Below are 23,010 nucleotides of genomic sequence, written 5' to 3'. Positions count from 1 at the left end.
TAGGGGAAGAAAGAAAAGTCAGCCAGCATAAGTGTAATATGTCAAATGACTGCACGCTGTCCCCAAAGCCCCTTTCTGTACAGTAATAAATATGACTTCACTGAAGTTACTGGTAAAATTCTTACTTGCTTCAGCAGTGTCCTACTTTCACCGATTTTTAACAGTTGGCACCAAAGCGTCCATCAGGACAAGAATGAGGGGAACATAATCCTGCTCACAGGACATCGATGCATTTACTTTGTCCCTAATATTCTTCCTAATCAATTGTACAAATCCCAATCAAGATACAGAAATTACACAGTTCTTTCATCTTAGCAACAAATGGAAGAATATATGTCCTTGTTTCTGCCAACACATCCCCTATGCTTGCTCAGAACTGGACCCTGAAAACTCACGTTAGCCTTACATTTTCCCAAGGGTCTATTTTCCCAGTCAAAAATCAAACTCACTTGTAAGAACTTTAAATTTTCTTGTTCATAGAAATCTAGAGCTTGTCAGTTGTGTGCCATGCAGACTGATTAAAAGACCAAAAACTGCAATGCTGATATAATTCTATAGCCTGAGAGAACTGATCAATGAGTATAGATCATACAAGGACCAAGTACTCTGCCTCAGAACATGCGATCCATATGTATTGATGCTTATGGAAAAACATTACTGTTCCACGAAATATAATAGACAGAACTTTTCAAGAGAAATCTGTGAACACATGTCTACTTTGGATTATGGGAAGAAAACAGTTGATGTATGAAAAATCTAGCAGCGTCTATTATTAGAGATCCTCAGTTTGATACCATCTTTAATCATCATGTTCAAATTGCTTGTAGATACAGCATGGGAAAGTATCAAAAATAATGAAAGTATAAAAGATTTGTCAATTCACTAGTGGCAGTCTGAGAATCACAGAAAAATCAAATTAAGTCCTCTTCAAGCAATTTTATGTCAATGAAATCAGAGAATTACTTTGCTTCAGTTTTAGAATTTCATGTTGTTCTGAAAGCTACGTTCCCTGTGGAAATCAGGAGATATTATGAAGAGTAAACTAGTAAAATGCAGGAGGAATTTAAAAGGGAATAAATAAAAGAAATTACTTTGCTGAAATACTAATAGAAGCTTCAAAATACAGGACTGCTTCTAAAGAAAGTCATGAATACCTCCACAGCTCTGGCAAGACCAAGGTGCAACACTTGCTCAAATTTCTTTGGCTAGCTTTATAACTTTAAGATCTTGAGGAGCCAAATATAACCCAAACAAAAAGAAGTAAGCTTTACTTTTTCTCCAAGGCCAGCATTATTCGCTCCTCCTCTCACCCTTTTCCCTCATTTGAGTCCTTTAATACTGTGTCAGAACCCACACACAACCACAACCACCCACTGGCTATTTCCTTATCACCCTGCCACTGGCAAGCCAACTGGAGCACATTAGCTAAACTAATAAAACAATCTTCAAGAAAAACAGCTTTTACATTTACTGTCATATTAGATCTACTATCCATTGAGCCTAACACACCACCAGCACTAGGGCAAAAGCATAGTGTGCAGAGCTCTAACCATAAGACAAGCTCTTGCCGACCAGCTCATTCAGTAAGATTCCCAGCAGAAGCTCCCTGCCTTCACCCAACAATGGCTTTAATTTTCATCAGCAAAACAATCTAACACAAAACAAAATGCATAAACCACATCCTGCTGCCTGCCATGCCCTAAAAGTTCTTCTTGTAAAAGCTTTGGTCCTGCCCACAGAGAAAGTACTCCCACTCAGCACATCTTCCCAGCTGATGCTGAAAACTGCTGTCAAGACCCTTGCCTTAGCATAGGGGAACTTATTGATCTCTTCCACTAATTTAGCATTCCTTGGCCTCTCATCTTGGGATCAAGGGACCTCTGATGATCACTCAACTCTGCCTCAAACAGATAATTTCAGAGGCAGCAAGTTAGTCACACTCCTGACTAAATTCCTCTAAGAGGCCAGTCCAAACTGTGACATAGTCTCTTGGCTGTACTCATTTCATTGGCCTGCAGAGCAGAAAAGACTACTGGCATTTGACATCTGTTTGTCGGTATTTCTGAAACGATTTAATAATGTCAGTCCAGTCAAGTCACATCACACAACTAATCAACAGAGCTGGCCCTAACTGGCCTTGGAAGAGAAGCTTAAGTCAAGTAAAAATTACCCTCCAGGGGAAAATAAACTTCTTCAATACCAGTTTAATCAGCAGCGTGTTACTACTCTGAAGAATGAGAGCATTTGTAAAAGCCCCGTGCAAGAACGACTCGTGGGAGGAAGAGGTGACTAAGGAATTAAACTATCCACTAGAGAGCAAATTGTGGTTTGTTGGCTCCTCTGGGAACAAAAGGTCTACGGCTCGATGCCCGAGCTTGAAGAGGACATGACTTGCTGTCGGTATTTCCATGAAAACTGTTATGTGATTCATTAGCTTTGCTGGCCCCTCTCTCCTCCCTCCCTTCCCCCACACCATCATTAAACTCATCTGTTCTCTTGAGCTTTTGCTTGGCAGAAATGGCATGCTGACATGTAACAGTTAAAATGAATGGCTCCCATGTTTAGAAGCAAGGAGAAAGGAAGAGAAGCAGATGAGAGAGACTAAAGAGAGCATCCAGAAAACATCTGAATACACACCCTGAAAAAAAGAAAAACAGAAATCACAAAAAATTATATATTTCTACAATACCATTTATCTCGTGTGTCTCTATGTTTTACAAATTATATGCTACACTGAAGAACCCCTTCCTCATATATAAAATGAAGCCACCTCTTAGGACAGGACAAAACAGACATAAGAAAACAGATCAATACTGGCTTAGTGTATGCACTGACATTTGATATTCTCATCCAGGCCATGTAAGCATGTTTTACAAATAAGCACAGTCCCAAAAAAAGTCTAACCCTTGGATAACCCCACCCGTCACCTTGTTCCAACTAGAGAAGTTAACATTTCCCATTCAACTGCTTCTTTCAAGAAAGTTTTTGTATGTATTGAGTCATTTTTTCCACCTCTTCCCAAAGATATTAATCATCACATCACCTGCAGATGTTTAGAGGACAAACAAAACCCCACCATCACCGTGTCAACCAGTGTCAAAGAATCTTAGCACTCCTGTTCATAAATACAGGCTGCCTCACTGTTTCCAAGGCAAACTAATGCTTGCAAGGCTTCTTCTCTCAATAAACACTGGTGCACTGGACAACAACGTATTCTTCCACGCAACTCCCACAAAATGTTCCCACTATTTCACAGGTGCTCTGGCCTGTGTTTTTATATACTAATGGTTCCTTTAGCTTCAGGCAGCCAGTCTCAGAAGCAGAAAATTACTGACAAACTGCAGAAATATTCCTATTGTTTTACATCTTTCTGTACTACTTCATAGGTGGTGTTATTCTAATACCTCCTCATGCTTTATAAATATGAATATTGTGAGCACTCAAGTACATCAGGAAAAGTGGCCACTTACCCACTTTGCAAGCAGGAGAGTTTTGGCAAACAAGCAATGCAAACTTGGGTCACACACACCATGGAAGTTCTTACAAATGATTGTAAAAATGGTTTAAAATAAGTTCTAAATTGTAAGTCAGGAAAAACCTATAGAATCTAATATTGTTACAAGCAATCTCCTAAACTCCTTTTTAGACATTTTTACACTCTTAGCAACATGTAGATTAACTTAAAAAGAGATTATATCAAGCTGTCAGTTTTGTAAATCTTCTGTTCAAAAGATACCCAATTAGTCAACAGCAGATTACTTTGCAAAAAAGATGCAATGTAGGATGTCTTCCCTTTCTCTGCCGTCACTTCTCCACAACCCCTTCCCTCAGCAACCTATATTTCTTTCAGATTCCCCTGTATTAATGTGTGAGCTTCAAACCGCTCAGCTTGGGGACAACGATTTCCTTCCTGTTCCTTGACAGCACTGACCAGCCCACCCAGAACATGGGGTTGTCACAGCTGTATCTTTGTATCCCAAATATTTGAGTGTTAGCTGTAGTCAGGATCATTCACACAGGCACTGTCAGAATAAAAGTGTTGCTTCTGGGACCTGTATTATTTTATTTAGTTTTGAAACTAAAATATATCTTTGCCATAGAACTGTAGCCTTGGCAGCCAAAAGCTATGCATCCCCACAGCTTGTTACTCCTATTTACACTTAACAGGAACACCTGTTAAAGTATATCACATTCTCATAAGTATATGAAAATAAGTACTTTAAGTTATAACCTATATCTTAGGATCAGATTTTTCAAGACTTCAGTGTCCAGGTCAAAATTTGATTGCTTCTTGTTAAAGCTGGAACATAAACTAGATCAATAAAGAGGCCCATTTCTGGGTTTTATTCTGGTTATTCCAAAAGGACCAAGCTTAGAGTGCCAGAGTTATTCAAGATGTAGGTATTCCTGAATGAGAGTTGAATTAAGTTCATCCAAGCAGAAACAAAGCCCAACACAGACACTTCTATGTATCACATTCTAATGTGAAAAACAAGTTTTTACATCCTAGTAAATCAAAAATCAACACAAACTCTGCTTTAGATGCCTTTACATCATTCTCTGACTTGCAAAGCCAGAGCTCTCACGCATAAGGAATATGTTGTCAGGATTTACTGTCAGCAGCAATGTTCCTGAAACTTTTTTCACAATTAAACAGAGTTTTGACCATGTAGTTCAATACAAAATGCTCTGTGTTTTTCAGTCCTATTCATACCTTATGAATAGTGAGGACATTAAAACAAGACTTAGTACAGCCAACACCTAAAACCAGAATAGTTTCAAAACTGTTAGGTGCAACAGAAGCATAACCCTTTCCCCTTCAATAAAAAAAAAAAAACACAGAATAAGATAGAAAACTATGGATGAAAGAGATTTTCAAACCCCACAGAGTCTGCACACTCATTTATCATCTACGTTAATAGTAATAAGCTGTTCATATCCCACCACTGGCCTTGCAAAATCACAGTCAGTTTTCTCAAAAGATCAGAAGTTAGCAGTGTACCTCCCCATGCCTTTATCCATCTCTCCCTTAGTTTATCATCAGTATTATCCCTCCTCAAATGACAGTAACAAGCTTAGTTACAACAAGACTTCTTCAGCTGCTAGCGGACAGATTCCAGGGCCTGGGGACTTAGGCAGCCATATTTTCCAGCCTAAAGTTTAACTTTCCCTTAGGGCAGCATTTCTTCTGGTGACTGGATACTCCCAGCTTTTGTGTTCTTCGTTAGCCTGCTGATTAACATACTGCTAGAGAGTTCTCCACTACACCTAACTGCTGTTCCAGCACTCACTGGCAGATCTATTGTGAGATCCTAGAGCAGCAATGCAGCCTTGTCTGCCTCTCGCTTTTTGTCACAATACTGGAGATCGGGTACATATGTATTTGCTTTTAAAACAATAGCTACGTATCTAATCTGAAGTTATAAAGAAACCCTGATCAAGCAATAACAACTTTAATGGAATTTTGTGAATGAAATTCCCATGGCAACAGTAAGAAACAGAGTGCCAGGAAATACAACTGATTCCAGTTTTCTGTATGTTAGAGGGTTCTAAGCTCGAACAGAAACTAAAAATCAAACAGCAGAAATCAGTGGGTCTCTTTTTCCCTCATTCAGCATTTGAGAAACAAGCAAAATAAAAAGGCAACCAAAACAGTACCAGGGCATCAGGAACAAATTACCAGCCTTCCTAGGGTACAGCACAGACATCTGGCACAAGGGCAATTTGATATACCTGATACCAGCTCTTGGCTTTCTATAAAATCTGCTACTGATTTATACGCAAAGCACCACACTTCGGAAAGGACAATGGTGGGAAGACCTTCCACAAAGGCATCATTTTAAATTCTAAGGCCTGGAAAATTTCAGGCCTCAGGCCAAGAACAATGGTAAAGGCTAACACAGCCAAGCTGCAGATCCTGACAAGTTGTGTGTGCATCGCTAGATAAGCTTTGTAACTTTTCAGCTGCATCATACAGGCTATGTAAAACAATATCTGTCAGGCATTAATGTCCCTCCCTTGTAGGCATTCTGTTCCAACCAGCAAAGGATTTCTTTCAGCAAAGCCTCCCTAAGGACGGTACTGTGATCTCGGGTACGGAGCAGTAACAAACAGCGTTTACAAGGCACAAGGCAGACAGCAGTAATTTCTCTCGCAGGCTCGAAGCCATCAGCATGAGCTACAACAACAGCCCCCGTTCCCGCGCAGTGGGACTCTGCGGTCAAACCCCCCCGAGACCGAGCCCCAAGCCCCGTCCCCTACAGTAACAGCCCCGACAGCCGCGGGCAGCAGCCCCGCCGCTCCGCCCGGGCCCTACAGACCTTGGTCGTGCTCCTCCGCCCGCCCGGGCTGGTTGCCCATGGTCGGTCACTCCGCCGGCTCTCCCCGGGCTGCCCTAGGGCCCCGGCGCCGCGCTCATGCCCGCTGTCAGGGGCGGACCTGCCTGCCTCCGCTCTGAACGTCTGCGCTTCAGTCAACTCCAACAGGAAAAAAAAAAAAAAAAGGCAGCCAGCCCCTTCCTAGTTCCTGGCTCCGGGAACAGAGCCTGCCGCGGCTCTCCCGCCTCCCTCCTCACCGCACGGCGCTGCGGGGCCGGGCCGCGCGGGCAGCGCGCTGCTGGGACAGGAGGCGGGCGGGAGGGAGCGGCCCAGGCAGAGCGCGCCGAGGGAGGCGGGGTGCCTGGCGCGCAGGGCCGGCCGCGCCACCCAGCGGCAGGCAGCGCGCAGTGCGGGCCCGCGCCCGCAGGCCCCGCCGGAGCCCCGAAGCAGGGGGACTCGGCCGGGAGGCGGGAGCGGGGCCTCAGCGGCTGCAGAGCGGTGAGGGCCGGAGGCGGTCTCAGGCCGCACACCGGTAAACTTCAACACACCGCACTGCAATGCGGCGGGGAGTGAGGAAGGGCAGAAGGACCCGCAGTAAAGGCAAGGGCGGCCAAATGCCTCCAAGGCAAAGACAAAACCGCCTTTATCCCCATCCACAGCACCCGAAGCACGCTTACCATAGAGCAAACGGACCCTGTCCACAAGTCCCAGTACACTGGTGAACAGAGACACACGTGTCTGGTTAAGCACAGCTCTCGACTAAGCTGTCAGAAGAATTAGGGGACCAAATTTCAGAAATTCTCAGCATCTTCTGATAACTCCAATACCTGAGAGATGCAGAAATGCGGACTGAACCCCTCTGAAAACCTGACCATGGCTGTGAGCCTAAGCCCTCTGTGAACAGTCCTGTCCATCAGATCCATTCCGATCTCCTCTGGGGCTGCTCCTGGGTAAGCCCCAGCATCCCCAGCTCTTCTCAGCCTCAACCGGTGCTGGGAACAGCCAGTAATTGCAGGTACACACCCATATTACAAAAAACAATGTACAGGATACACTGAATATTATTAAAACCTAATTTCTCTTTAATGAAGTACATGGTATTTTATTATTTCTAAAAAACTACTAGCAATTTCCAAAATTCCCCTCATGCTAGTCCCTCACAGGCACTGAAAAAAAAGCCCAACCAAAACTGATAGCCACCCCCACATCTAGAAGCTGCAACCACAAATATGATGTACTGTATGTCTGTCATCAGTATTTTTGCCTGACTTGTACTGCCAGAGCAGCTGCACGAGGCAGGCCTCCCCACAGCGACCGGCCAACTGCCCATCTTTCAGCAATGGAGCCATGATGAACATAGGCAACAAAAATACCGAATGACTCCAGTGATCAGTTTCCATTACATGAATAATTACCAGAACCATCTTAATGTCTTAGTTGCAACAAAAGTGTTAAACCAAGAAACAATAAAATATGTACCCTAGGCTCAAAACCGATGGAAAAGAAAACATACAGAAATTAAGCTAGCAAACTGTGAATCCATTGTTTCAAATAAAAATATGGTGATCATTCAATATGATAGAAGCAGAATTTTGCTAATATATCAGTGTAACAGGTTAAGTGAGTTAGTCTTAATTTTTCATTGTTCTTGCTCTGAGACTTTATGGATGAAGCTAAAAGTTTTGATACAGCTGTCTACATTTGGATGACATTAAACAAAATTCCTGTCTACTTCTATCTTATGACATACCGAGTATAAAATGCTTTGTTTAATGAATAAGCCATGTAAGTTCTATAAAAAATGACCATTGGTGGTGCATTCTTTTTCTAAAAGTCATCTTACAGTCTTTTAAGTCTTGTATCTTATTAGGTTGGGTACTCAGCTTGCCCTTCTCAAACATACAGATACAAATGTCCTCCAACTGCTGCTGAAACACAGCTCCAAGACAACAAGATTTTCTCGTATTTTAGACTAAAGAGTAACTTCTGCTTTTCTTCAACAGGATCACCAGAGGGATTGCATTAGCCAAGATAATCTCTTAGGTTGATAAAAATCCTGACACTGAGCATTTATTATTTCAACACCTGCTTTCTATTTCTGTAACACAAATGGGAATAGTTAGCAGGGTCCCAGTACAGCACGGGGTGCAAGCCTGGAGTAATTATGAAATGTAATCACTGAGAGCAAACACACCTGAAATGTGAGCACCGTAGAAGAGTCATGACTGGAAGAACCAATCTGTTATTCTTGATAGTGGCATGAAACGCAAGTCAGAACATTCTAACACCATGACAGGGAGAATGATGTCAGGCAGAAGACTTTTAGCACAAGTCCACAAGGAAAGGTAAGGTATGAATTTTAAACTACAGCTATAGCCTTAGCAGAAATCACAGATAAAAGATTACTGTTTATGGAGCCTGCAGCTCAAACTGATGAAAAAGAAAAAGGAATAATGGCAAGCATCACTTCTAGCGTGGTGACTAGGTAACAAATTATGACATATGCATGGCTAAATCTTTTGGCAACTATTTATTATCTGACCATTTTACATTATTTTCCCTTCCTCCTCAGTAATAAAGGTATAAAAATGAACAGTTTAACCTCTAAAGTAGATTGGCCGGTTTCTTCCTAGGCATGAAGGTTGACTCACCCCTTTGCACTATCCACTTGTGGGACTGCCAGTAAAACTCCACAAACACCGATTTTCTATATAGTGAGAATGGGAATGAATTACTGAAGGTGTGACATGCATAATTCTTTCAACTCACTAGTCAAATGACAGGACTTATTTGAAGGCATAACCTTTCCTCAGACCCTACTCACAACACAGCACATTAATTAGCATAACTTCTGACAGTTCAAATTGTAATCCATCCTCAAAAGAAAAAGCACAAAATTGCCACAGAATTATCTCAGATTGCCAATACCCAGATAGCTGACAGTCTCTTCAGAAGGCTAAGGCCTAAAGAACATACATGCTGAGCAGGACCTTCAGGGGCTGGACCTTCTGGCAAAGACTGACCTAAACTGAATGGCCCTAAGAGTGGACACTGACCATCAATACCAGCGTTCACACTATCATGCCCTACTTCTTCCATTAATGCTAAAGATTTTGAGCACTAAGTACCTGTGTAGGAGGGAAAAGAAATCTATAGGGATGTCTATATCCTGCATAGTAGTGGACTCCAAAGGATTAAGAATATCAGGTCTACACTGAAACCCAGAAGAAAGAGCAAACTTATTTTTAACCATGCTAAAACCATTTTTTTGTTGTGTGGATACTTGGTGAGGTCACAGTTAAGTTCATGGCACAGAATTGCAGCCTTCCAGGAACCCATCTGAGATGTAGCTGTCAATCCCTTCCTCTTACCTTACCGTATCAAAATCTAACATGAGCCAAAAGCTGCTGAACAACACTGCGGAAAAAAAAATTATGAGGAATGCCAAGCCCTCTCCTGATACGCATACTTGTAAGACCAGGCCAGCTTTGCGTTCCTTTCTTTAGCTCCCTCCCATTCCTTAAGTGCAAACACAATGGCACTCTGCCAAGGTATTTTGGCTGTGATGCATTTAGGCCTAGAGAATTTGTGCTGAGGATCATTTGTCTTCAAACCAGCTGAAGTAAAGCTGATAATTAACCTAAGGCAGGTAGTCAACACAAGGTTGTGTTGACTTTGCTGAAAAACTTCACTAAAGTCTGAAAAGAAATGAAAACAAACTGAGAAATCATACATTTGTACTATTCCACACCATCCAAACACGCTCCCCTTTCTGTTTAGGTATCCCTAGCAAGGCTTTTGTCATCATCAGTTTGCTTACAGCTGTAATGGATCTTCCCTATATGTGTTGGCTTGAGCCAATTAACTGTCAACAATTTAATGAGTTAAGCCATTATAGTCTTTAAGATTTAGCATTTCAGTATCCCTACCACACACTGAATCCTCTTAACTGGCTCAGGTCCCAGGGTGGTAAACATGTGCCAACAAAGTCATTCTCAGGGGAATATACAACAGAGAAAAGGGTCTCTCACAGATTTTAAAAAGTTGCATGCAAAATCTTAGAATGTGTTAATACAGATTCAGTGCAGTAAATGTAAATTGTGCAGTAGATTAGGGCAGCAACAAAACTGAAAAAGGTACATGCTACAGACTGTGCTGTCAGCAGAAGTTAATTCTTACTTGTTTAGTAATGCAAGATTACTGTAGACAGCCTGTGAATGGCTCAAAAGATACTGCTATCCTTAACAGGATCAGGAATCAGAAATCCCAACAGAGAGTCACTAAAATGCATTGCTCTCACTCCATTCCCCGTTATGGAAGAAGGTTCATACAGCAACAGCTAACAGAACAATAGACTAATTATGTCAGTCAACCTTTGTGTGCTACTTTCAGAACCAGAAGAAAGCATCCACTGATAGATCTCTGTAATTCAAAGAATCATGGGTCTGAGATCTCAAACCAACAAATGTCAGAGTTTAATAAGACCACGGCTACTTTTTTCATTAAAGAACTACTGAGCTCCTTCTGCACTACTGGAATAAGCGCCTTTTCCAATTAAAATATCCTCCCAGAGTAACAATTATCAAAAGGGAAGAAGAATCCTGAAGAAACATCATGCGAAGCAGTGCCTGTTCCAAGCCATTCTAAGATGTACAAGTGTCTACGGATAACAGAAATAAAGAGCAAAGATTAGAAGAATGTGAAAATTTAACATGGCAACAAATATCATACAGGAACTTTCTCAGCAAAGGCATCAGAAGCAAATATGTGCATTTTAGTATGCAGGCTGCTGCAAGAAAAAAAAAATCAGCGTAATGACAAACAAGAGAAATTTGACAGATAGCTGCCATAAACTGAATCTAGAATGCCAAATTTGATCTACCTCAGTTCTTGAGCTTTCACTTTAGAGGTTAGTGGGTGAAATCTTCTAAAATGATGCTGAAACTTAGTCTGATTACTTGATACCTGGGGAAATCACAGATAGAGAAAATATTTTGCTAAGTAATGTCAAAGAGGTTAAGATTCAGATTCACGTTTGCACCAATACATTACAACCAACCATGCAGATATGTGTAAGTGTGTGTAGATGTCAATACGCATATCTAGCTACATGTAAGGCCATAGATGTAAATGTAAACATACATTTCCACATTGTTATGCATGTTAAATTCCTGCAGCACTTCTTGCCTATTTGAATGATGTCTTGACCAAGTCTTTTTTTTTTTTTTTTTGAGTCTTTCTTTCCTTTTTATGTCAGGTATGAAGATGGACTCGCCTTCTTTATATGAATGAATAATTATGCAAGCGATCTCTCTTGTACCTGGAAAGAGTAGCAAAATACAACTAGCTTCCCAGATGAAGTTTTAAAGCACATTGTTCCTGGGAAACCCCAGATGAGATCAGTCATCTGGTTTCTAGTGAAGTCTTGTGGAACAGAACGCAACAACCTCATTAGTGTCTCACACTTGTCTATCTTTCACAAGAAAAATGAGACAGTAACGAGACCGAATGCAAAGTGCAGCAACCTTTCTACAAGCCTACAGTAGTCTTTTGATGTGACAGATCACAAACAGCAAGGCCTGTCAAAAACTGATGTATGGGAGAGTAAAAGGACCCCAAGGTCAACAGAGAGCTGTCCTTCAAAAGAAATCACTTTTCTTTTTCCTGTTCTAATTGGGGTACATTAGCATTTTACAAAGAATTAAACTGTCAATTAGATTTTTTTCAAGGGTGTTTTTTTTTTTTTAAAGAAAGCTTTTATTAAGAAAAATACTTTTCTTTAATTTTCTGATCATGTAGAGAAGGCTTCTGGTCTGGATTAGCTTCACATTAACCTAAATGGTTACCCCACATCAGAAAGTGACACACACTTGCCAAGCAGAGAAGTTAACATCAAGAAGAGAAGCAGTAAATTTGACAGATTCCATATATTACTCAAATAGAAATCTTGAAGTGACAATTCTATAAATGCACAGGAAGCTCTGAAATCTGTAGTCTGCTACATTTTCAGTTTTGATGGGAAAGAAGCATATCTAACAAGCAATACGTGCAATAAAACCATACACCAGTCTGCCCTCTAAAATCATCCACAGTTGAACTTCTTCAGGTTCCACAAGTGGCACTCCTACTTCCCCAGCTCTAACACGAACACTGGTAGTGGCCAGTTAGCCTCATTCAGTTACAGCCTCTCTTTTCTGAATATCATCACTAGCAACACAGAAAAGCTACAAGCAAGTATGTTTTAGAGTGAAACCAAGATTTTTCTTTTTACATGAACTACATGGCAAACAAACAGTGACGGACAAATGGAATGTGCTCTACTAGAACTAGGAAGGCATAGAAGGTATACAGGTATCATATCTAGTCATGGGATGTTAACTCTGACTATTGGGCAGGAAGGTGAGTGACACTTCACAGAAAAGCTCACTAAAACAGAGGCCCTCCTTACTGGAACTGAACATGGTTCAAATCAAACTATTCCACAACAGAATACAATCTTCAGATCCTTCTATAGCCTTCACTGATTATGCCAGATTTCTGGGTATTTTTATTTGACTGTTTAATTTACTGCACTTATTAAAACAGCACGCTTTGTACAGCTTCATTTCTAATGCTGGCAATGTCCCATTCTGGATTAGTAGCTTTTGTCCAGGTAACCCACAGTTCACAGTCTCAGCACTAGATGCCTAGGAGATAATTGAAACTGTCAATAACTTTGAGTTTGCCTCCTCTATATTGGTGTATTAGCACTGTCACCACGCATTGATGTTCATCAACTTAGCAGGCATTCACAGAAAGCAACACACTCTTCTTGTTACTTTTGTATGCCAGTTACTGATTTTCCCATTTAAAGCATAATAATAAATGACCATTTCTGATGGAGCACAGGATGACACAGTAGGCCATTCCTCACATTCTTGCTGGCACCTTGGCTTCTCCCGGCCTCCATAGATACAACATATCCTATCATTGTGAGAAGGGTCTGTCTTCTAACATGGTTTGAGCTTTAGAGAGATCCACTGCTTGTCAGTAAAATATCCAGGATCTCTATAAATAGTAAGTTAGGCAATTATAACATTGTTACTGACACTTTCTACTATTTCTAAGGCAAATTCAGTAGGTCTATAGATTTAGACTTTACTTAGGAATAAATAAGCTGATGAAGCAGCCTGAGAAAACAAGTACAGCTATCTGTTATTGACATTTCGAGGATAACCAATACCTATACTGGATAGACATGGAGCTGGTAGAGCTTAATATAAAAAAAACAAAACCACAAAATAGTATGTTTGTGAGAAGTGGGGATACCTGAATTATTCTCAATGCTTTCAGATTACGTGGTCCCAGCCCAGACTAATCACACATCCTGGCTGTATCACTTTTCTAATGTCCAGCATAAGACTTTTCTTGGTTCCTGTCAAACCTAACAGGTAATAGCTGCTAGCGCTGAAATAACAGCAAGGAAGTACATCAGCATGATTAAACTAGACAGCCTGGAGGGAAATTTTCAGAAAGTGCTTGAATTGGGAGTTTGTAGGGAGCGAGTGACAGAACTGAGAGCAAGGATTTGTAATGACTTCTAGGATTCACTGAGCAAGTAATTTCACCTGTCTAAACCTCAAATTTTCCAGTTGCATACCGGTACTATCATGCAATGCTCTTCCTAAGAAGTATTTGATCACAAAAGAAACTTTAAAATTCTCCCTGAAACTGCAGTATTCAATGTTATTTGGCTTGCAAACCACGAAGGACCAGAATCTGAAAAATCACTGATTTCCTATAATCCTGAACCTTAGGGTGAAGAGTCCTAATTTCTCATGAAGGTACAAATTCTCTAAACATTTTAAAATAATTTATTTACTATATGGCTTCATAGATTAGGTGATTTTACAAGTGCATGCATTAAAATAAGCATTTTTCAAGATCAGTGACCTCTTCATTCTGTTTTACAATTTTTCCAGTTCTTTTTCATCTACTGAAATATTAAAAGCAATGCAAGAGCTCTATAAGTTTGGTTTTAACATCAAACCAAATTACTACTTCAGGACAGTACATGGAAAAACATAACACTGTGGATAAGGAAGCCAAATCAAATACATTTACTTCTCCCTGTGTGTCAATTCCCATTACTTGGGATTTCAAAACTGCCAAGCAGTTACAAAGCCAAACACCACAGCACAGAACTTCCAGCCAGGATCCATCTCCAGTTCCATTTGCTCAACTCCACTTGCCAAGAACGGAGACATGAGATTGGCCTCATCTCCCTTTAAGTCTCTTATGATTTACTGCGTTAGCTTCCAACAAGGCGGACAGGGGTAGTTATGTCAGCAAAAGGCTAGAACGAATAACTTAAACTCCACCGAGGGCAGCATAAAGACAAGGCTGTTTAAACAAGCAATCTTAATGTCAATTATTTATTATCTGCAGCATTTGGAACACATGCTACTGCTCCAGGTCACACACAAATGTTGAACAGTCACACCCAAAGAAGAAACAAACCTAAGCTTTTTTTGTTTCCATACCTTGTGGGTTTTTTTTAGTTTTGCTTACACAATACCATAATACCAACTGAGTACCACCAGAGTGTAGTCAGAACTAATACACTATCATTTCAGTAAAATAATCAAATTGTTCACTTGAATAACAGACAAAGAAAGTCCAATCTAAAAAGCACAAACAAAGCTAGAGGGAAGACACGATGTCTGCAGTCAAGACATGAAAGGAAATTGCAGAACTGATGAAGGCAAAGAAGCCAAGGAAAGTGGTTTCAGAACAAAATTTCAAGATTTACACAGTTGGCTATATACACAAACATCTGCATTTCTTAGCTACAGGAGCGTTCTTGCTTGGATTAGCTCCGCAGTCAGTTAGCGTTGCAGTATAGTCTTAATCACAATCAGGGACTATTTGGGATGTCATTTCAATAAAAAATAGCAGCTGAAACAATGTTCTTTCCTATTCTACTTAATGTTCCCAGGAACATATTGTGCCCTCTGTCACATCCAATTTTTAATTTTCCTCTTAGCAACAATATACTGAATTATAAGATGTGTATTGGTATTTTTTCCACAGTGTAACAGTCTAAAAGCAGCATCCAGCTTTGTAACCTTGCTCACTAATATCTAGCACCTTTCGGTGGCCATGATAGCGACACACATTCTATAGATAGCTCCACACTTGGACCTTTTTTCCCCAGCATGAATATTCCCATTCACACTTCTAACAAATGCTGATGCAAAGCAATATACAAGGTTAGATCTAATGATGTAATTTAAATTGGCAAAACAATACCCAGATGTAATTTGACCTCCATAAACCATTTTACCCTTTGTATTTAAAGTAGTCATCATCATAAATCTTATCTCTCCCTCAATCCCAGTAATTATACATGCATGCAGAAGGGGGCTCTCTATTCCAGTGCTAGTATTTTTGTATCTGACATATGTATTCCATTCCAGACTCCCTGCAGAGCTGTTTCCCTGGCTGCATTCCCAGAATCCTATGCTGCATCATCCGCACAGGTTTTCTTCTCCCCTCATTACTCCTTCCAAGCATCTTTTGCCAGCGTCATGCCTCTTTATTGGCTGGTGAATCTCAAATGCCTTTGGATACAACTAGGCACTAGTAAATTTGAGGATTTACACACCGATTAACTGCAGAACAATATCCGTCTTTGGGTTACTGCGAAGCATTTATGATGTTACAAGACACATCATCTTCTTCTGGGGGTGGGCAGAAGCATACAAAGACTTTTATTTATTTATTCAGAAATCCCTTTCTGGTTAGTAACATTGCTCTGTTACACAGCCAAACCCCACAGAGGCTGTGACAAATAGGGAGGTCATGGTCAAATTTAATAAGATCTCACATTCCCTTGGAAATGCCACCAGGGAGCAGACAAAAGCAAGCGTTTGCTGAGCTCCTGGGGGAAACCAGGGCGTTTGCACAGAAGCCCTTGGTATGCAGATGGTGTCGCTGCCTTTAGAAACTGGCTTGGATTTGACACCACCAGGAACAGGCTGACGGGGCCGAGGGAGAGAGCGTGCCGCAGCGCAGCTTAGGAGCACAAGCTATGCAGGAAGACGCTAGGGCTGGCTCTTGGCTCTCGCGTCTCTGCTGTGTCCCGGGAACAGCCCGTTCAGCAGCGGGGGAAGAGACAACGCTGTCGACACACGGCGACAACGCCAAGAAGCGGTCACACCGACGGACGGCGCGGCGAGCCCCCGCGCCCCGAACGCCACCCCGCCCAGGCCGCGCCGGGCGCGAGCCGCCGGCGCCACCGCGTGGCCGCTCGGGGAGCGGCGGGGGCGGGGCTCCCCCGCGGGGGCGGGGCTCCGCAGCACTGACCCGTGGGCGCAAGCCAGCAGGCGCAGCAGGTCTGTGCTCAGTGTCACAGCAGGTAGCTACAGCCGCGTTACCAGGGGGTGACAAGGAAAAACTCCGGCAGGACCCTGGTAAACCAAGCGCCGCTCACAGCACAGCTCACACGAAGTAGCCTGTCTTTCAGAATGTTTGTGTCTACCTGTGCTGGGCTTCAGCCGACTCTCCGCAAGCTCGGAAATGGCTCCTGTTGTGATGGTCTTCTTCAGTCTAGAGACTCCGGAAGCTGCTGCCACCCCTGGTTTTGTCAGCATGTCGTCACTGCTTGCCCGCTTCAGCTGCAATACAGAGATCTCGTGAGCAACCAGCAGGTTAAGACCTCAAATATTCCCATCAAGTAGTTCAAAATGCAAGGTTCCTAGCAGAAAAGGAACATTTCCATAAAGTAACCCATTGGGAATATTGCTTCGACAACCATACAAAACAGCTTTTTATTAGTTATTTGTATTTGTTTTGCATTCTAGATTTTTGTGAAGTGCGTTAAGAGATAACACTGTTTCAAGAGTGAAGAACGAAAATGGGAAAGATCGTTCAAATAAGCAAATAATTGAAAGGCAGCAGATAGCTTACAGGAGTGGACTACAGGCAATTCTTGCTCTGAACAGCAGTCATCGTATTTCCTCACAGGTTTACATTTAGTCAGGCATTTGGGCCTGTGCAGGTATGTGCTAGGTGCAGAGCCTGACACACCAAGTAGGTCAAAGCAGCAAATAACTGGCACTTCCTGAAAGGAACTGCTGGTTCTTGCCTCTCCGCTCAGGATCATGCAGTTTTGCCCCAAAGCAGACCTTAGATCCTCCGAAGAGGCTTCCGAGCTATTCCAATAGCAGGCAACTGCCAGTCCCTTCCCGTGTTTGTCAAACAGGCATCACCAAACTTTGTGGCCTCAGAAACTAGGTTACCTGACACGAACAAAGACCATGCTGCAGACAAAGCCAAAATCTGAAAATCATTTAGCTGAGAAGCTCAGGTTGCCACAATAAAATGCAAGAGCAGACAGAGCAAGATCTAACACAATTACCTGTTGGAAGCCCTTTATCTTAAACATGGTATGATTTCAGCTATTTATCCTCCTTGTTTATTGAAAAGCAGTAAGCAAAGATGGCTGATTATCTCATGGCGGGACCTAATACTATTTGTTTTACTAGGGACTGTAGGACTCAGTAGAAGAGAAACTGAAAAGTCCATTCACAAGAAAGCATTTTGTTCATGTGACCACCAAAGAAATTATTCGCAGCAAAAAAAATTACTCGGTAAACCTCACTAGACATGAGAAAACAAGGGACCATCATTGCTGTGTGGTCTTTTTTGGGAGGGGGATTTCTGGTAAAGCAAGTCTACTCTAAATGCATACTCCAGAAATCCATGCAACACAAGCACAATGAACTGAAGATTCAAGGAAAAACACTGAAATTATGTTGTTTCAACAAGCAGAAGTAGCAATTTATCTCAGAACTTCAGTCATCTGCTTTCCATTCTGTGTGGCTTCACAACAGCCTGTACACCTCTAACAACAGCCTCTAATTTCAGGAAAAATACTTCAGGCATTATAAAAGGCCAAAGCTCTGGAGACTCTCCCTAGAACAGTATATTTTTCTATCCTTTTCAGTTTGTGGACACCTAAACTCTTTTCACAAATCAAAACCCACTTCCTTTGAAGTTGTCCAGTGACACCCAGGGGGTCCGTGAGCCACAGGCTGAAAACCTTGAGTTAAGTGAAAGGGAGAGCACACAACAAGCACTCTCCCTATTTAGTGGTTCCTGAATGCAAAATATTTATACAAAAAGAAGTCTCTGAGCATCAATTCTTTCTCCCTTTCGTCCCCCCACTTGACCCCTAGTCTGTGGTTTCCTGGACCCTGTGAGCATGCAAGTTTCAATAGCTGAAGTGTTAATCTGCTCCAGGACACCAAACAGCTAACATTTTGCCTTCTGGCAGAGGCTTTGTCAGCTCAGTCTTAGGAGCAGACTAGAACAATCTGACTTTCTGGCCTTTAGAGACTTCTGCAGTCGCTCTAAAGTAATTTCTTTGATGTGCCCTCTTCTACAGCAGCAACTATGGTGCCTTTTTCTACCCTGTTTCCTCAAGGAAACCACTTTGATGATCTTGCATTTGCAGATGATCAACAATTTGAAGATTTTAGCTATAATTGGGATGAAAAGCCTCTATGTTTATCACCATACACAAATTAATCATATCAGATTGCCCAATTAATCTCTTCAGCAGCATTTCTTCAGAGATGCTTGCCTCAGCCATACAGCACATACTCCAACAACGAACATAACCTGCCTGGAGCACTAGACTGAAATATCCTATTGAGAAGCTGCTCAGAGCATCTAGGAGTCTAAAAAGTAAGTTAAGTAAATTAATCCTTCACTCAAGAAACTGTGATGATTAATGAAGTTTAGATCTTCTCTCTATTAAAATGCTGTGCCATGTTATGTAGTGTTCACTTAACTTCACTACTGGGAATAACTATAACCAGGAAGCCCATTGTCCATTTTCATCACAGCTACCTTGGTCTGGATTTGGGCAACAGGTTATTTTTGTTTGCTGGCTGCAAGGGTACAGATGCAGCAGCATTTCAGGTGTATTACTCCATTTTCTTAAAAACACTACTTGGACAGAATTTTCTGCTATTTTTGAAATGTATCTGTATAGAAAGATAGGATTCATCAAATGTGTTTGTTCCATTGCAAGTAGTCTTTTGTTAATGTATCTTGCCTTGAAGGAAGAGGCACAATGGTTTTTAGGAATTCTGGAAATCCATTAATAAGTCTCTTTCAATTTCTTTACATATGTAACAATCAGTTGAACTAAGAATTTGCTATTTACTTTTCTCCATCTTCAAAGTTAAGGCAATTCCCTCACACAGACAGTGCAAGAGAACCCACTCATATCTTGTACAGATACAGTGTCTCCCCCATCACATGCAAAATATTTTCAGAAATATGCATTAGTCTAACATACAACACAATTGCTTAATACAGTGGTCGAGGCCACTCCAAGTCTCAGGGTATAGTAACATTCCAGGACTGAACCAAAGTTTTAACCTGGAACAAGGCTATGATGCTTGCACAGTCCCTACTGGTTAGTACCTTGCTAAGCCGAGATTCAAAGGCAAGTGAAGTCGAGGACTTGGATGTCTTCATTCCTGTTGAGGTGGTGGAAAGCGATTTTCCTCTGTCAACCCCATGACTCCCCTGCTTTGCCACTGCACTCCAAGGCCTGGCAGTACTCTTCATTTTCTTCCCAAATAATTCAGTCTACAGACCTTAAAACAAATTTGTAAAAGAATTATATATACACACACAAAAATATAAACTGTTTTTATGTCAGAGAGAACAGACATATTTGGCATCAGTTTAGAGAGCTGAAAAGGCTGTGCTAAACTTTATTCCCTCTCATACACATCAAAACTCAGCCTAGAGAACCCTTCAGAGCAGGCTCCAGCCAATTCTATTTTTCATACTGACCTGTAACATGAAACACCACAGAAGGCACACTGACTTTTGTTGGGACTGTGTAAGTCAGAGACCTCTATTAGCCACACCAGAACACCTGCGAATGCTCAAGCACAATTAAAGAGTAATTGGAACACTGAACCCCCCATCAACCGAAAACAACCTTGAATAAAAAGAAAACTACTTCTCTTATTGTTAAATCCAGCATCTTCAACTGAAATAATACTCAATTTTAAAAAGTCACATGAGAAGCAAGTTTCCTCATTTGTATGGAAAATGTGATATCTTTAACTTATCAGTCTTCTAAAGAAGAAGCAGTTGACGTTGCCACAGTAATAAAGAGATGTTTCACAACACCGAGATTTACAAAACATGGTAAAAAATATCAACTTCCTTGCAAACAAAAATCCAGATCCACTATTCCTCAGAGATAAGCTTATGCAAGAGAGAAATCCTGCCAGGAACCAGCAAATAGACATGAATTCCTTTTTTTGGATGTAGCTGAAAAAATTTAATCTGCCAACAAGAACAACTGGTCTGTTTCTCTCAGCAGGTAGACAGCTGCCAATTAAATAGCTAGCTCATCTCTTGTAGACCTAAAGCCATAAATTTTCATCAGCCTTTGCTCAATCCAAACCAGGAGCAGAACAACATAATTAGTTGGATTTTTAAAAAGCAAAAAGTCCCAATAGTTTGGGCTGTGAGTGGGAGGGAGGGGAGATTGCCCGATATCTCCTCCTCCACTTCAGCATGAGCAACATTTTTCTTCCAAAGGTTCATTTTCTAAAATAGACACAGGATATAACTGCGTATCACTCTTGTGTAGGCAGAGGCTAACTTGCTTTTTATCTGTCAAACAGGTAACCAAAAGATGTACAAAGAGATCATGCCTCAACTAGGGGAATACACTCGCAGTAAGCACACGCTTTTTATCACACAGGAGTCCAGCTGGGCCAGTATGAACTTGGACAGCAACCCTTTGACAGAGATGCTGAAAAAATTTCTTCCTGGCTGAGTCAGTAGAAGGGCTTAGATCACATTTTATATCTTGTAATTTGCTTTGTACTTTATTTCACATTCACAAATAAGAACACTCACTGAACTCAGGGGAAACAAATCTGTTTGGGGCCAAGCTGTATTCAACACTGACAGCATCTTCCAGGTGCCACAATGGTCTATTTAAGGAGTGTTTTGCTGCACAGAGGCAGAAGGGACTGTCAAGTGCTCTGCTGCTGTCTTATGGAGAACAAAGCTAACAAGTGACATCTCCTCTATTTATCCTTGGTGCCTCTTGCAGGGAGGGCTGTCTACTTTCTCCACATCTCTAACCTGTCAGATAGATAAAGAAATAAAAAAGTTCATAGTTATTACTTAGTCATTACTCCATTAAAATTCTTAACACATATAGCGTGGAGCCATCAACTGATCTCATTAGAGGAGAAAGCAGAGTAGTATTTGTCGATGATTATGCCTATCACTTGGCTCCTTTTTTAAAGCACCTACAGATATGTAAACTATATTACAATAGATAATAATGTTTAGCATTCCCACAGTTCATGACCTACCTTAGCAAGCTTCAGTACTTTACATTATTTAATAAACTATTTTTTAATGGGCATACTGTTCATCTTGTATACATGAACAAGCAACTACACATGCAAACTATCTTCCTGATTAAATCTCCAAATTATGCAGATTTGGGGTTTTGTAGATCCAGTGGTTGCACGTGCATGTTGCTTTATTATACCCTCTGGATGTCTTCATAACAGCATCTTATACTTTCCTGCCTTAAGCTGTACAGTTGCTTTCCTGATACCCTAAAGAATTTAATTTTGAGTCATCCATGGGATTTTAAAGTTGCTGTGGAGTGATATGTTCATTAGACAATGATGTTAGAAGTAAAAGGAAGAGGTACTTAAAGAAACAAAACAAAAACCACAAATCAAGAAATCCATCCAGTAGCCTAAGGCAAACTGGCTTCTTCACGTAATGATAGCTGAATTATGTACCATATGGATTTAATAATATTTTATTACGCCAAGCAGATAAAACTAAAATTGAGAAAAGTATATTTGGATTTATTAGTATTTATTAGTTTTCCATGTATTTGTATGGGAATCAGCATTTGTAAAAGATGGGGGTAAGGCTTCTCATGTATTTGGCAAACCTGAATCTACACTGTAGATAAAGATTTCAGTCTCTGAAATGGGATACAAATATTTCCCACAAGCCTTATATGTACTTCAAAGAATAAAGCCAGGTTACACACATCTTAAGCTGCTTTCATTCCTAGGTAGGTGACACACATTTGAGTTGTTAGAACTACTGCTTCAGGAGAAATACTAAACAAAACTTCTGAGCCAGCAGAAATGACTTTGAAAGTAGCCAACCGTGGTCATAAACTATCCTCGAATGAGAGCTTGGGAATGGGATCACCACTAACTTAGCAGAGCTGAACACATCTTGGAAGACTGTCCCTTTCCCAAGTCAGGATGGAGGTACTATGTATGTACTCATATTGTAACTACTATAACAGGATACAGTTCAACACCGTTTTGGACACCACCTTCCAAGCTTTGGGTATCTGCAGTCCTGCATCTGTGAAACTGCCACCAGGCAATGGCTTCCAGTGGCTTTAGAATATACTGATAGAAATCAGTCTACTATATTTTAACTAAATATCAGCATTTCCTTCTGAACGGACACCAGAGGGATTATGACTTTACCTCCAGGCTACCCATGTAGAAATCTGGAAGAGAAGCAGCTTTCCACAAGAGATGCAACCAAGCTGCTTTTGCAAATACAATGACAAAAATCACCCGTCTTACACCCATTATGTCTCAATATG

General features: G+C 41.2%; 1 protein-coding gene across 12 annotated transcripts in view; it reads right to left on the bottom strand.

The window, feature by feature from the left end:
- The window catches only part of SPECC1 (sperm antigen with calponin homology and coiled-coil domains 1), a 100,464-nt gene that overhangs the window by 58,220 nt on the left and 19,234 nt on the right, over nt 1-23,010 (bottom strand). For 8 of the 12 annotated variants that reach the window (XR_012765891.1, XR_012765892.1, XR_012765894.1 and 5 more), the window contains 2 exons: nt 19,797-19,972; nt 16,840-16,975 (listed from right to left, as the gene is read on the bottom strand). Coding sequence is in view for 8 of the 12 variants with exons in the window: in XM_075439861.1 (XP_075295976.1) it covers nt 16,840-16,975; nt 19,797-19,943 (283 nt within the window). In the remaining 4 variants the exon portion in view is untranslated. Of the gene's footprint in view, nt 1-6,320; nt 6,593-16,839; nt 16,976-19,796; nt 19,973-20,174; nt 20,225-21,260; nt 21,492-23,010 lie in introns of those variants that run through there. The other 4 variants (XM_075439865.1, XM_075439862.1, XM_075439867.1 and 1 more) reach the window with 3 other exon arrangements.

The sequence above is a fragment of the Opisthocomus hoazin genome, chromosome 20 (assembly GCF_030867145.1).
Source record: "Opisthocomus hoazin isolate bOpiHoa1 chromosome 20, bOpiHoa1.hap1, whole genome shotgun sequence".
In the NCBI taxonomy this organism is placed as follows: Eukaryota; Metazoa; Chordata; class Aves; order Opisthocomiformes; family Opisthocomidae; genus Opisthocomus; species Opisthocomus hoazin.
This window is presented reverse-complemented; position numbering and strand designations above follow the sequence as displayed.